This window comes from Eurosta solidaginis, chromosome 2, assembly GCF_040869045.1.
Source record: "Eurosta solidaginis isolate ZX-2024a chromosome 2, ASM4086904v1, whole genome shotgun sequence".
NCBI classification, from domain to species: Eukaryota; Metazoa; Arthropoda; class Insecta; order Diptera; family Tephritidae; genus Eurosta; species Eurosta solidaginis.
In genome coordinates, this window is record NC_090320.1 from 16,883,960 (window position 1) to 16,899,576 (window position 15,617).

The 15,617-nt window shown below is 36.0% G+C and overlaps 1 protein-coding gene across 4 annotated transcripts in view; it reads right to left on the reverse strand.

Annotated features, from left to right (window-relative positions):
* The window catches only part of smal (smoke alarm), a 250,038-nt gene that overhangs the window by 37,001 nt on the left and 197,420 nt on the right, over positions 1–15,617 (reverse strand). For all 4 annotated transcript variants that reach the window (XM_067764538.1, XM_067764537.1, XM_067764536.1 and 1 more), the window contains 2 exons: positions 3,914–4,053; positions 3,551–3,758 (listed from right to left, as the gene is read on the reverse strand). In XM_067764538.1, the coding sequence (XP_067620639.1) occupies positions 3,551–3,758; positions 3,914–4,053 (348 nt within the window). The remainder of the gene's footprint in view (positions 1–3,550; positions 3,759–3,913; positions 4,054–15,617) is intronic.

The following is a 15,617-nucleotide window of genomic DNA, read 5'->3' on the forward strand; positions in this document are numbered from 1 at the left end:
TCGATTTGTTATCACAAAAATATCGATCTTTTATCAAAGAAATATGCATTTTCCATCGAAAAAATATCTATTTGTTATCGAAAAGACATCGAAATGTTATCGAAAAATTATAGGGTTTTAATCGAAAAATATAAATGTTTAATCGTTATTGCTATCTGTGATAAAAAGTCTTTAAGCCTATCGTTGCAAAAAAGTCACTGCAGAAATAATACAAAACCAAGAAACTAGTTTCTGTTGAAAGTTAAATAATAGAACTAAATTGGAATGGTATCAAAAGAGTAAGAAATATCGCCGGCTTAGTGTGTAAAGCTGCTTAGCACCGTTTCTGTCAAATATCACTCACTTACTGATGCAGTTTGGCAGAGCCGGGGATACAACATCAAACCAATAAAAATTGTCAAGAATCTATATTGTGGCGACTATAAGCAGTTTGATACGTCACTATGCTGCTAGTAAATTGTAAGAAAAAACAAATATTTCACATACATGTATGTAGCAAAATACCCGACTATGTGATACAGAAACGGGAAACAAACAAGTGTTCGAGACGGCTTTTCGCTAATAGTCTGGACTATAGAAATAAAAGCAGAGCAAGCTAAGGAATAATGAATCAACTTGATTTTAACACGCTATAAGTGAAGTACGCGAGTAAATTAATTGTGAAGTACTACTACGATAGTAGTGTTGCAAATAAAGAACATTAAGCTATACTGAGTATTTGAGTTATTAATCCGACTGTACAGCGATCCGAACTGAAACAAAGGTTGCAGAATAATCAAGCATTCATAAAATTCGTTACAATATCATAACATATCACATCATAGCTTAGCATCGCATGATGCCAGTTTACTTCATATCATATATTTTTGTATAATATCATATCATAAATCATCATCTTTTGTCTCATGACCCGATTTGCCATAGAATTAAAAAAAATGTAAGGCGCGGTAACCTCCGAAGAGATCTAAGGCCGAGCTTCTCTTCCAATTTGCGTCGTGCTCCTCTTGATTCTTCCCTACAAATTGGCCGGACGGGACCTACATGTTTTATGCCGACTCCGAACGGCATCTGCAAGGCAGATGAGTTTTCACTGAGAGCTTTTCATGGCAGAAATACAATCGGAGCGCTTGCCAGACACTGCCGAGGGGCGACCCCGCTTAGAAAAATTTTCTTCTAATTGAAAAATCTTATTTCTAAAATTTTGATGTTGCTTTGCCCGGGAGTTGAACCCAGGGCATACGGTGTGATAGGCGGAGCACGCTACCATCACACCACGGTGGCCGCCATAGAATTACCCATAAGTAAATCTATGATTTGTAAATGTAAATGCATGTTTGTGGGCATTTGTATATAAGTTTATGCATAAATACATATGTACTTCCACCATCACTTGAAAGTGAAATGAAGCTGAAAATGATTTTCCATTCGAAATGCATTCGAAAGCACACTTCTACTACTTCGCAATGTACTCAACTGGTAATGCTTCTACACGCACACACATTCACTCATTGAGGCATACATACACGACAATTTAGTACACCTTTGTGCCTTAATATATGCACATATGTATATCCCCCGAAAATCCAAATACGTGCAAGCAATTTTTTATCCTTTCTTTTAAGTGGGCGGAAATTTCGCCTTTTTATACAAAAAATTTATTCATTCATATGCTTTTGCTAACACCAATGTACCTATGTGTGAGTGGGTGTATGCATTTAGACCCACAAAAATACGTGCACGAGCCATTTGGCTTTTGTAGTCTACATCAGTCGTCGACTTATTGAGTTTTACTCTATTGGTGCATAAGTTGCATGTAGCAAGCAAAAATCGTATGTTGCATGTATGCAAAATTTTGACTAAAGCAGATTTCAAATTGGTGAAACACATAAAGCGCTTACATTGCGTCGATTCATGTATGTTACAGTGATATCTAAGTATATATGGCTGTGCAAAATGTGTGCAGATTTATGTGTAGGTACATATATAAGAATGTATAAATTCAACATTTGTACGTGAGCGTTAAGCAAAAAGCTTACGTTATTTGCATACATTGAGTTTTAACGGGAAATTGCAGGATGTATTTTGTAGGTGTATGTTTGGTTGCATTGATGCAACAACCTGTTATGAGAGTATTAAGAAACTTTTTTCGAAATTGCTTTTTTAACATTTATGTGTGAAAAATTGAAAACGTGATGAGTCGGAACAAGTTTAGAAAAGTCTAAATATTTAGTAAATATTCAGAATTTATTTCCGTTTTTAAAAGACCAAAGTCAAAGTGTTGAAAAATCATTTTAGTTAAGAGATACGTGACTTCAATTATCACATCGTATCAAACTAAATTGTCGTATGACACCTCTAAACTAAAAACATCACATTACAACGTTTAGTTTTGACTATAATTGAAAATAAATAATTATCCCGTTGGTTTAATATCACATCATGCATCATCATATCAAATCATGTCATCAGCATATCACATCGCATTATGTCGAATTCAAGTTATTATAGAACAAGTAACGAAGTCTAAGTTCGGGTGAAACCGAACATTACATACCCAGCTGTACACTTGAAATGCTGTTGTTGTTTGTTTTGTGTGCTTAATAGTGTTGCAAGGCTCCGCAGTAATACATATACATACGATTCTATTCTGAACTAATTTTTCTTCGAGTTATTTCTCTCGAAACATATACAATTGCTTAGTGTCCACACCCATTTTTTAAAATTTGAAGGTTTTCCTATTTATTGTTTTCCCTATTATTGTCCACTACCCTTTTAAAAATCTTTTATATAAAAGTGTGCGTGGTCTTTAACCGATTTCGTTAATTTTTCTTCAAAGCATTCCTTATAGTAAAGGCAACCTCTCTGCCGAATTTTGTTACGACAGATTTAAAGATTTTTGATTTATGATTAATAAGATTATAGATTTGATATGCTAGTATTCTTAGATGTGGTATGTGTTAAGACATTGATTTAGTAAGTAAGGGGTAGAATTAAAGCTGCATTTACGCACGCCGGTTCCAATCCCAGCTTTAGCTATCCCGTGCTACTGTGAAAGTATAGCAACGTGACGTAGAGCTTAGTGCTCAACATACCTCCCGACGGAATACTTGACGGTAGTACCAGGGGGTAAATTGCTCTCAGACGGTAGGGGGTTTAGTACGGTTAAAGTCCCACATTGACTTTGAAGCTTTCCTCCTCGTGCAAAACAAAAAAATAAAAATAAAATAAAATATCGCATCACATGATCAGCAAGTATCAAAGAAAAATATTAAGTAACATTTTAGCAAAATTAAAGTAATTTTTGTAGGATTGTACCCAAGATATGGGATGTTGGTTTATTTCAAAGCATACCATGCCATACCACATCAAATTTCATTTAATAATATCGTATCATATTAAATCACAAATATGATATGATATCATTTATAAGATTACAAATCAAATCATATCACATCATTTATCACATGACACAGTCTTTTTTACTAAAGTTTTTTAAACAAATATATCCCTTAATATTAAATATATTTATATATTCTTTTAATCGACTTACCCGAAATAAACGAAATTTCCGACAGCATAATCCATTTAACAGCAAAATATAAATTGATTTTCAAATATCTACCAACACGATGATGTAATTTTATAGTAACGTCACGCGCGTGATCCATTATAGTGTCTGGCATGTAAGAGAATTGTACAGGTTCACCAGAGAAATGTCGTCCGCCAATGCTGAAGAAAACTTTTGCGCGCACAAATACCTTTGAGTGTCAGAGAAAAATATATAAAAGGAGAAATGTAAAATCAAACTTTTTTTGCACAATTTACGCATGTATAATTTAGCGATCAGTTAAAGCGGAGTATTTTTTGCTATTATTTAGTTTTAATATTTTGAAATCCTTTATTTTACACTCACCTGTACATCTTTAGTGAACATATTATTTGTATGCAATATAATCGCACTAAAATTTCGCACTGTATCGAATTCGAAAACAAGTTCAACTGGCTTGCCATTCAAATCGGGTGTGTCATTGCGCCAGCCAATCCATTCATAGCCTGGAAAGGGATAAAAGTTATGAAGCATTAGAAATTATCAGTTCAAAGAGAGGCACTCTAGGCAAATCAGGGAATTTTATATAACGAAAACTTTGAAGCAAATAATTTAAGAAGTCATCGTAAAAGATGGGTATAATCAGTCTGACATCACACACACCCAAACGTGTTTTGTGCACGTTCACAATGCGACTGACAACATCAACAGCAAATTTTTTTAAGTTTCGTGTAAACAATAAGAGAAGCAAGTTGGTGCCGCATTGATAATGAAATACATGGCCACCAAAATTGAAATTGTGGCTGTGCTGGTAAATGTTAAATCGCCATAGTGGTAGCTGTTTAGATGTTGATTAACGAGCAAAGAGTTAAGAATTATGCACGCGTGTTTATTACCATTTAAAAAATAATTCGAAAATAAGTATGTTATAAAAATAAAATAAAATATTGTTACGAATATTAGCAAAACTAAGGGGTGCTGCTATCTCTAAGCCGATTCTAAGCAGTGACGTGAATTCACATCAATAATTCAATCATCATGTATCTACATAAACGAAACAATAATTGCGTCTACACATATGTACCATGTACGAGCAGCGGTGAGTCAATACACAAACACATGCATATATCTGAGATACTCCTGAAAGTATGCAATGAGAAAAAAATCATGCAATTGTAGTTACAGCTGAGAAGTTTGAGAGCTGCTGGACTAGTAGATTCTGGAAGCGCCTAGAAGATGCGAACGTTGAAATCCGAGAGTATAAAAGGCGGCAATTGTAGAGGCGCTGGGATTCAGTTTGAGTTGAGCTATCAAGCGGTTATTGATTAAGCTCGCAATCTGTAGGGCAATAGTAGAGTTTCATTTGAACTATCAATCAGTTTGGTTGTTAAGCCAGCTAGTTGCAAAGTATAAGTGTTATTGTGAAGTACTTTAATAAAGGCCATTTTTCCATTATTCAATATTGGAGTTATTTATTCAACAGTTTAGTGATTCGAACTTAGCAGAGGGTTGCAAATAAGAAGATTTGCAAGTAAATTCGTTACAATATATTGCTAACATGCAACACTCACCACATTCTGAGCATTAGCGTTTGTTGGCAAATATATTTTTTTTAAATGCGCAAATAAGCAATGGCCCCTTTCGAAGTTGCTACTCAACAAAAGAGAATAATAATATGTGTGAAGTGGACGAGAGTAGTTATTTCACAAGCTGACGTCTTCTGATGTATTTTGCCTGAGTGTGATGTGTAGAAGTATCAAATATGTAAACAAACTTTGCTTCGGGTAAATGCTTTGTTTAAAAGTTGGATACTCTTTTCTTTCTTATCAAATTTTCCGATATCGTTTAACTTATAAAGGCAAGCGTGAAGTATAGTGTTCCATCATAAGAAATATTCATTTTCTTTAAATTTGTTTCCATGAAAAACTTTATTAAACCACGTAAAAAGAATACTCACGTTAAAAGCTTTTGTCTTTATTGTCTATTTGAATCATAAGCTAAAATTTCCTTAGTTCTTAGTCAAAAATTTCTTAGAAAATTAATTCAGCAAAAGTATTTTCTACTTATTTCATATATCTTTTCGCAGTCAGCGCACTTTGTATCACGAATTTCTTTAATCTACGAATTTGTTATAAAATTTTCTGCTACTCCATTTTCCAAATGGCTCCTCGCATATTAAAATTTGTACGCTTCAAAGAATTATTACCATAGTAACTTATTCGTCTGTTTTATTTTGTTTTTGTTTTGTTTTACATAAAAGTAAAATGAAAAAGGTTATATAAATATTTCACATTAAACGACAATGTTGGTAACAAGTAACAACCAACCCCCTGCTGCGGCTAGCGGCAATGACTTTCGAGTGAAATCATAAATTCCAGCACATGTTAAATATTATGGTAAAATACCTTTGCAACTCTTTGTGGAGGGAGCCCGTTTGCATATATTTTGCTATTTTCTTGCTTATTAGACGCATCGTAAAAGTCAACTGAATATAAAAGCAAATATGCATGGCTGATGATGACATAAGGCAAAGTGGGACAGTGTAGCCTAAAATAATTTATGTTTGTAGTACACCGTCTTCCCTTCGGGCTTGTTATTCTAGCAACTGGAGTAAACAATGCCAGTGAAATGGCTGTATATGAAGTTTTTTTATGGAGTCAAAGGGGAAAGGGGGGGGGGGAGGGGATAAGTAGAAGTTACACAGACGGTAGTGGTAGAATATATGTACATATTGCAAGGATGTTTATTTGTATACTCGTTCAGCTATGTTCTTAACAGAGCTCCGGAATAACTCACTCAACTCAAAAAGACTTCATTATAATTGTTTGCAATGTAAAGAAACACGCCTATATCAAATAGATTATGCGATGATGATGCGATATCAATTAGAGACAACTAAGCAAATCTAATTATTAAACAGATGGATCAGATCTTGCCTGCCAAGTCAAGCATCGCTGACTTCAATATTTTTTGTCTCAGAGAGAAACCGATATTTAGCAGATCGTGCGATGATCATGCAATGTCAAGTAGAGATTACAATACTTTCCTATAAAGAGATCATTCGGTGATCACGCAAGAGAAGACGAGAATAAACAAATCTACTTGTTAAATAGATGGATTGGATCATGCTTGCCACATCGAGCAACACTGATATAAATTTTTCTGTCTCAGAGTGAAACCGATTTCAAGTAGACCATGCGATATCAAGTATCATGTGATGATCATGCGATATTAAGTAGCGATAAAAAACTCCTTTCAAGAGAGCTCAGGCGACGATCATGCGATATCAAGTACAGACCAATAAATAAATCTACTTGCTAAATAGATAGATCGGATCTTGTCTGTCACGCCGATCATCACTGATTTAAATCTTTTCCTAAAAAAAGTATAAACAATAATCTGCCGTGCAGTTGCCATTCGGAGTGGGCACGATGCAAAAGGGAAACTCGGCCTTGACCTCAACGGGGGTAAATTGGGCCAGTTTTTTTATACTTCTTGAAGAAGATGCGGAAGCATCGAAACGCGTAGCAGGGAGAATGAAAACTTAAATTTTACCGGCTGAAAAGCTTCAACTCAGTACTCATAATTTGACATTTTAGCAAAAGGATAACCCCGTTCGGAATGTTAGGCACCCCTGTGCTTAAGCCCAGCACCTTTGGACTTTCCAGTTAGAAATTAATATACATTTTCGCATAGTTCTTTTTTTGGAGCTCTGCTGAAAAAAGCAAGCACCTGGAGCTAAAGCGTGCGTCATGATATTTAAACCTTTTATTTGCTCATTGTGTGTACTAACCAATCTAGTACTATGCTGAGTTAGGAACGTGCGATGGAGTGTACGACGTTGCACAGTGGGCAGTAAAATTAAAAATTACTTTGATATGTTACTAAAGCACATATATCTTGTTAAAAGTTTTACAAACTGAAAAGTCATGATATGCCTGTAAATAGGGATGAAAAAGGTAACTGGAGAATAAATATTGCCGAAATCAGTTCGTATCAAAACTAAAAGCGACAAGGGCTGCTTTTAGTGATGTATATGGAAATGATTTTCCGTCACTTTTTGTCAAATTTGGTTCGGAAACAAGCCGGTATCGACGTTGTGCCAACTTCAGTATAATTTTTCGAACGAAGATATCATTTGTCAATGAAAAATGAGACAAAAGATGGACTAACGTCGAAACCGGTCGGAAAATTGAAAAAAAAAATTGCTCCCAGTTCCTTATTTAGCCAAAAAAAGTCGAATTTTTTTACATTTTCAAAAACGCTATATGATATTACAAATTTTGGTATACCTTTTTCGTTTACTGAGCCACGGTGCGCTGGTAAAACAGTACTACGTACTAAAATTAAGTGAATAAGAAGGCAAAGTGAATTTATACCACTACCCCAGCTAGAAAGTAAATAGGTAAAGCTAGTTTTTTTCAAGAAAGAGGGCAAAAAAAAAAAACAAACAGCAATGGCAAATAGCTACGTGGCTTGCTCTGAGTACTAACTTAAATACTAATAACAGGCTTCTTTTTGATTACCAACCGGCTTACTTGCAATATGTAGCCAGTTTCACAATCATTTGAAATCATATCTAGCTGTCAGATTCCACACTATCATTTTCTATTTCTAACCCACGCCTCGAAGCTTTAAGTAGAATTGGCGAATACGGTTCGCTTCTAAATATTATATGATATTCTTGATCGTGTATCGGTATTTTTTCTTTTTGATTTTGCTACTATCATAATGCTTTCGATCAAACAGATCCCCCTCATTTGCTTATACGCCGCAATTTATAGTTGGGTAAAGCGACAACGTTCTCAATTGAAGTTTCTATACGGCAAAAAAAATGCATAGCATTATAGATTGAATACTTTTTAATACCAAAGGCATGTCTTACCTTCGCGAGGCTTTGCTTTAGGGACTTGAATTTAGGTCCGTAAAGGTGAAGTGATGAAAATATGCAGCGTACAAGAAAAACAACACCTCATCGAAAAGATGATTTACCACAAAATTTTGTGGATTGCTGAACTTATATAGGCTGAGGAAATATCTGCAGGAATTATAAAGTTGACATAGTATGTGACGTTCGTTGGGCACTGAAGAAATAGTGATAATGGAATCTAGTTATTTCTCTCAAAAGGAATAAGTTCTCTAAGGGTTATATCTGAAGTTTTTGGCGTAAGACTGAAAACTTTAGTAAAAGAAAAGCCAAAAAAGTTTTAAAATAAGAAGACCCTGTGTAGTATGACGTTTTTACTTGACGATGAAGACTTACTCGAGTTGTTAACTCGCCTTAGTTGGAAACTGATGTCGCAAAAGAACGACTGAGGGTATTCTATTAAGCCAACTTAAATGGTCTTAGCTGTTGAGCGGTAAGGATAAGTAACATAAAAAGTTGGAATTCTATTCTAAAATCAAGCTAAATAATTTAGCGTAGCAAATAGTTAAAGCTCATTGAACCCCAAGCACAGACACATCCAGAGAAAGCTAAGTAAAATAAATAAGTTTTATTTTTTTTTTTTTTTTTGCTGTTAAAATAAACATCTCCCTTCCTCATTATTTCGCTCCTACACTCCCCATGGTGTCTGCTCATAATTTGTACATTTCTATGCGACAACAATCAATACGAGTCGACGTCTATGGCTACCGGAAATCCAAAATGTCAATTCAGATATGCGCTCCAACTGCCGCAAGCAAATTTCGAACAAAAGACGTTCAAGCAAGCAAAAATGGCTATGCAAAGCCGCATGGAATGCATTGTGTGGCAAGCGTCAAGAAATACTTAGCAGTGTGTGCCCCCACCTCCTCTTATACAAACTTTGTTATTGATTTTCAATGAGTCGCATCGTTGCTTTATTATGATTTATATTTTTTTTATTATTTTCTTTATTTTTTATTTGTTTCTTCAAGCTTCATTGCAAAACTGACGCGCGACGTCTTTCAATAATTTGAATGTTCTTATGACATGATTTTTATTATAATTTTTCTCATACCATGAGTATGATACCCCTAATGTCGTCTGATTTCTCCCCACGAAGGTTTTCCAAAGTATAGGATTTCTTAACGTTTGCTCGACAGGCGTTTTTTGTGTGTGGTGATATTTGGTGGTAACCAAGATTTTATCAATGCCTTTTACAGTTTATTTGTACTTTAAGAAATTTTATGAGTTCCTGAAAAAGTTGGTAGAAATTTCATACAAAGCGGTTAAGCGGGAACGAGTTTTTTGACCCTTCGGACCCCTTTTTCCTGTGGATTTCAGTCGCCTTTACTACAGAAATGCCTGCCGCAGAAATATTTCAAAGCGCTATACTATCTGCAGAGATCGGGTTCTCAACATGTGTGGCTCGAAAGAAGACCGGACCTCTTAGGCGGTTTTGGCTTCAGTCTTTGCAAGTAAGATCAGTTCTTCTATTGACATCAATACCATAAAACCACTAGCTGGCATCCTCCAACGTGAAGTGCCAGACTCAAAGCTCGTACTTGCTACTTGTAAACAGTTACTAAACGAAATAGTTCCAAAGAGAGTCCGAAGTAGTATATTGTGATTATTTCGCAGTGATCCCATTAGTTATCCCGAACTGGGCCGAGGTGTTTCGAAAAGGGAACGGAATCGACTTAATATGACCTTGAGCAGAGACTTAAATGAACTCATTTCAATTTTAGTATAAAGAAGTACGTCTGCGAATTTCAAGTTATACGATTTTCACTCAAAAGTTACGCAATGATATCTACTTAGACAACTTCTGCCTTCCAGAGCGGCTTCTCTGGCCGAATAGTTGGCGTTTTATGGAGTATGTTAAGTTATTTGCTTAGTGTCCTGTATGCTAAGTCGCTCGGCAGCATGGCGCGACAAAAACATCCGTCGGGAGTCTTGGTCGCTGCTTTAAAGCATTTAGGAAATTGTCGCCGATGAAAGCATTAAGTGGACGTCGCAATCTTTTAAGTTCTCACATTTTTTATAGAACTCGCGTCGACGACGAGTATAAAGTATTACAACTCCTTCGGTGAAACAATGCTTTGCACGAGCAACAAAGCCAAGAGAGTGACCGGTTTAAGTATACAAGTTTTTTCGATTCGAGTACCTATGGTCAAGTTCAACGCATCTATGAAGTAAATAAATGAGGGAAGGTCCCTCCGCAGATAGCTACTTCTTGAATGACAATTTTTGAACGATCCGATCAATATTAAGACGCGCTGCATTAACATGCCAGCCATAGTTTCTGAAATAAGCCCCGAGTCACTCTGGTACATAGATTCAGCTGCCGTCGGAGATCCAAAATGAAAACAGTTTCTTTAATTAGAAAAGCACGCAACGCCAAACACATTGCAGCCGCCCCAATAAAGAGATCGGCGTAAACCTCCAAACATCTCTACTTTTGGTTAGACATTTTTGAAGTGTCATTAGAAATTTTCAAAGTGGCGTTAAATCTTAAGTAAACTCTTCATCATAATGTACGTAAATACATATACGTATGTAGAAATTAAATATATTCCGTAGAGCGAAATTCAGCGAATTCTCTTAGATATATTCGATTTTTCATTGAAAATAGTTTTTATTTTAGGAGACCTTTTATGAGAACGGAAATTTTAAAATGAAATAAGAACTTTGAAAATAGCGACCTTTTTGAAGTCATAATGAAAAGTTAAAATTGATTAATTTGAACCAAAATAAAGCTTGAGTGCTCTTACAAAACTATCTGACAGAAATTAAAATTTACCAAAAAGGGAAATTTTTTAAAAAGCTAAAATGTTTATTGAATTCGATTTTCAGACTGCTCAGGTAGTTAAAATATAAGAGTAAAATGTTTAAACAGATCTAAATGATTTCCCAAACAGGAAAATTTAGATATCAAAAAAAAAAGCATGCCTAAAACTTTTCGAAAGCATATCCTTAAATTCTGCAAACTGCAATAACTCATTATTGATTTTAAACTTTATCAAAGTACGCGAATAAGTTTATTTAAGCTGGCGATTAAACGCGACGTCTTCATCGCGTTCACCACTCATTTGCTTTATTTAGGAGATGCCAGTGAGCAAGTAAAAAAAAACTGCCGTGCCAGCCAAATGAGCAGAGTTTATGAGTTAGCTTGGCTATCCGCACTACGGTCTACCAACCATCGACTCAAATTGTATATATTAAGTATTAAGTTAGCATTACATTGCCTGTCTTCCCCGCTATATTTATTTGACTGTCTGTCTGTGCTGGTTTGTACGACTCTACGGTAAACTAACAATCCTGGGTAGACAAGGAGCCAGTATTATTGCCAATAAGTACCTACAGTTGTTGGAGTCAAGGACCACAGAGATGCATTTTAAAAATATTTATGAATATCTACGAATGCAAATGTATGTATGTATTAATATGAAAATATAAATACATACCAACACTGCAAAAAATGTCCACCCAACTCCAACGATTCTGCAGTAATGAGAAACTTTTCTACTTAAAATGTAAAGTTTTCAATAATTTCGATTATTGGCAACTAGCCAATGGAATTTATTTATTTGTGGGTATGTTTGTATGTATGTAGTTAACTGCGCCTCTGAGTACATGAATGAAGTTGTACTTCCCAAATATTTCGAGCATTAAATGCGCAAAAATTTTTGCTTTTCATACGACTTTGGCGACGACGACGGCGACTCTGATTGTGGAGTTTGTCAGAGGGCAAACGGAAGACAAACAACCTGCCAACAGATCTCTTGTTATGTAAAAGCGGTCTGGGTAGCGGATATTCATATGTATGTATATAGGTATAAGTGGAAGAGGAAAACTTTCGACGCACGCCAGGCTGAAGCTTATGTTGGGAGCGTGGCAATTTATTTTACATTTTATTATTGTAAGTTTTTTTTTTTTGATTTTTTTGTTATTCCATAACTGCAATTGAATGCCAGTGTTGCCATAAATTATTAGATATGCAAATTTACACATTTTACATGACACTTGCAGCAGCGTTGTATGATGGGATGAAATAGGAATTTCGGGATTTTAGGCTAAGGAATAGGAAATTATGATTTTGTGGCGTTATATTGCTCACCTACAAAAAGGCGGGACGGACCTACATGTCTTATGGCAACTCCGAAGGACATATGCAAGCAGACGAGTTTCAGCTAAGAAACTTTTCATGGCAGAAATACGCTTAGAGATTTTGATGTTGCTTTAGCTAGCCTTGAACTTAGGACCTTCGGTGTAGTAGGTGAGTACGCAACCGCATGGTGGCCGTTATGTATGAAGTAGGTAAATTATTCCACCTGGTCATCTTGCATGCAATTAACACAGTTGAAATACTTGGTCGCACCGCAAGGGTTCACATCCGGCAGTGCTCCTTGAACACAACAACCGCCATTTAGAACTGGCCCGTAGTAAACCCCAGAAGTTCCGCTTGGCGACAACTGCCAGAAGAATATCGACACCAAGCAATTGAAGTCAGCCCATCATTTGCTAACTACAAATCACCAAACTACAAGTGGCAAGAGTTCTTTCAACATTCGAAATGGCATACACTTCAGGTCCCAAGCGCTACCTTGAGCCAGAAGATCCGAATAACAATTACAATAGCTGTACTCTGGTAGCGACCTAGCATCCATTCCATGAGAAGCCGCACCTTTTTATAGTATCATTGCAGGCGAACCAAGGCAAGAAGAATTCGTAACAATAATGCTGCTTCGTCAGGCCACCTCAGCCATGGTGAGGATTAACGGTTGAAAAAGTGCTCAAGCAATTGAAAATAACCAATAAGCCTTGTCATAGAGATACTGCAAAACTTAACACAATGTGACAACTGAACTATTTCAGTACTGAAATCAGGCATATTAAAAACTTTCAACACAATTTTTGGTACAGACAAAAATAAATGTCACCCCTGAAGATGCTAAGAAGCGTTAGCGAAACTTTGCGTTCTAAAAGTGAACAACATCAGATCGGATTAACTCACAAAAAAAATGTATAAATAAATAGATAAGTAAAAAAAAAAAACACAATTGAAACAATCAACTGTAAAATCACTTGAACGCGTGTAAAGAGCGCATCATGCTATTATCAGTATTGAAACGTTTTTATACTCAGCTGAGCAGAGCTCACAAAGTATATTAACTTTGTTCGCATAACGGTGATCCGTAACGGCGTAAACTAATCGAGATAGATATAGACTTCTATATATCAAAATGATCTGGGTGAAAAAAGAAATTCATTTAGCCATGTCCGTCTGTCTGTCCGTCCGTCTGTAAACACGATAACTTGAGTAAATTTTGAGGTATCTTGATGAAATTTGGTATGTTGGTTTCTGGGCGCTCATCTCAGATCGCTATTTAAAATGAACGAAATCGGATCACAACCACGCCCACTTTTTCGATATCGAAAATTTCGAAAACCGAAAAAGTGCGATAATTCATTACCGAAGACGGATAAAGCGATGAAACTTGGAAGGTGCGTTGACCTTATGAGGCAAAATAGAAAAAAATTTTGGACAATGGGCGTGGCACCGCCCACTTTTAAAAGAAGGTAATTTAAAAGTTTTGCAAGCTGTAATTTGGCAGTCGTTCAAGATATCATGATGAAATTTGGTAGGCACGTTACTCCTATTACTATATGTGCGCTAAATAAAAATTAGCGAAATAGGATGACGAACACGCCCACTTTTAAAAAAAAATTTTTTAAGTAAAATTTTAACAAAAAATTTAATACCTTTACAGTATAAAAGTAAATTATGTCAACATTCGACTCCAGTAATGATATGGTGCAACAAAATACAAAGATAAAAGAAAATTTCAAAATGGGCGTAACTCCGCCCTTTTTCATTTAATTCGTCTAGTATACCTTTAGTGCCATAAGTCGAACAACAATATACCAATCCTTGATAAATTTGGTAGGGACATAGATTTTATGACGATAACTGTTTTCTGTGAAAATGGGCAAAATCGGTTGAAGCCACGCCCAGTTTTTATACACAGTCGACCGTATGTTCTTCCGCTCGGCCGTTAACACGATAACTTGCGCAAAAAACGAAATATCTTAACTAAACTTAGTTCAAGTACTTATCTGAAGACACTTTATCTTGGTATAAAATATGGCCGAAATCCAACAATGACCACGCCCACTTTTCCGATATCGTAAATTACGAAAATGCCATAATTCTGTACCAAATATGAAAAAAGAGATGAAACATGGTAAGTGGAGTGGTTTATAGACGCAAAATATAACTTTAGAAAAAACTTTGTAAAACGGGTGTGACACCTACCATATTAAGTAGAAGAAAATGAAAAAGTTCTGCAGGGCGAAATCAAAAGCCCTTGGAATCTTGGCAGGAATACTGTTCGTGGTATTACATATATAAATAAATTAGCGGTACCCGACAGATGATGGTCTGGGTCACCCTGGTCCACATTTTGGTCGATATCTCGAAAACGCCTTCACATATACAACTACCACCACTCCCTTTTAAAACCCTTATTAATACCTTTAATTTGATACCCATATCGTACAAACAAATTCTAGATTCAGCCCTGGTCCACCTTTATGGCGATATCTCGAAAAGGCGCCCACCTATAGAACTAAACCCCACGCCCTTTCAAAATACTCATTAACACCTTTCATTTGATACCCATATCGTACAAACATATTCTAGAGTCACCCCTGGTCCACCTTTATGGCGATATTTCGAAAATGCGCCCACCTATAGAACTAAGCCCCACGCCCTTTCAAAATACTCATTAACACCTTTCATTTGATACACATGTCATACAAACACATTCCAGGGGTACCCTAGGTTTATTTTACTACGAAGTGATTTTCCCTTATTTTGTCTCCATAGCTCTCAACTGAGTAAGTAATGTTCGGTTACACCCGAACTTAGCATTCCTCACTTGTTGTTGTTGTTGTGCGACCAATCATAAATTTTCATCAAAGTCTTCTAACGGGGGTCCAAGAAATCTTGCTGTTTCAACAGGGGTGCACCATAATAAGAGCGGTGTTAGAGATGTTGGTTCCACAATACGGTTAAAGAGATGGTTGGTGTCATGTGGGGACACCCTACAAGTAGGATATATGTTTTGTATGTTGGGGTTGATACCGAGGTAAGAGTTTAAA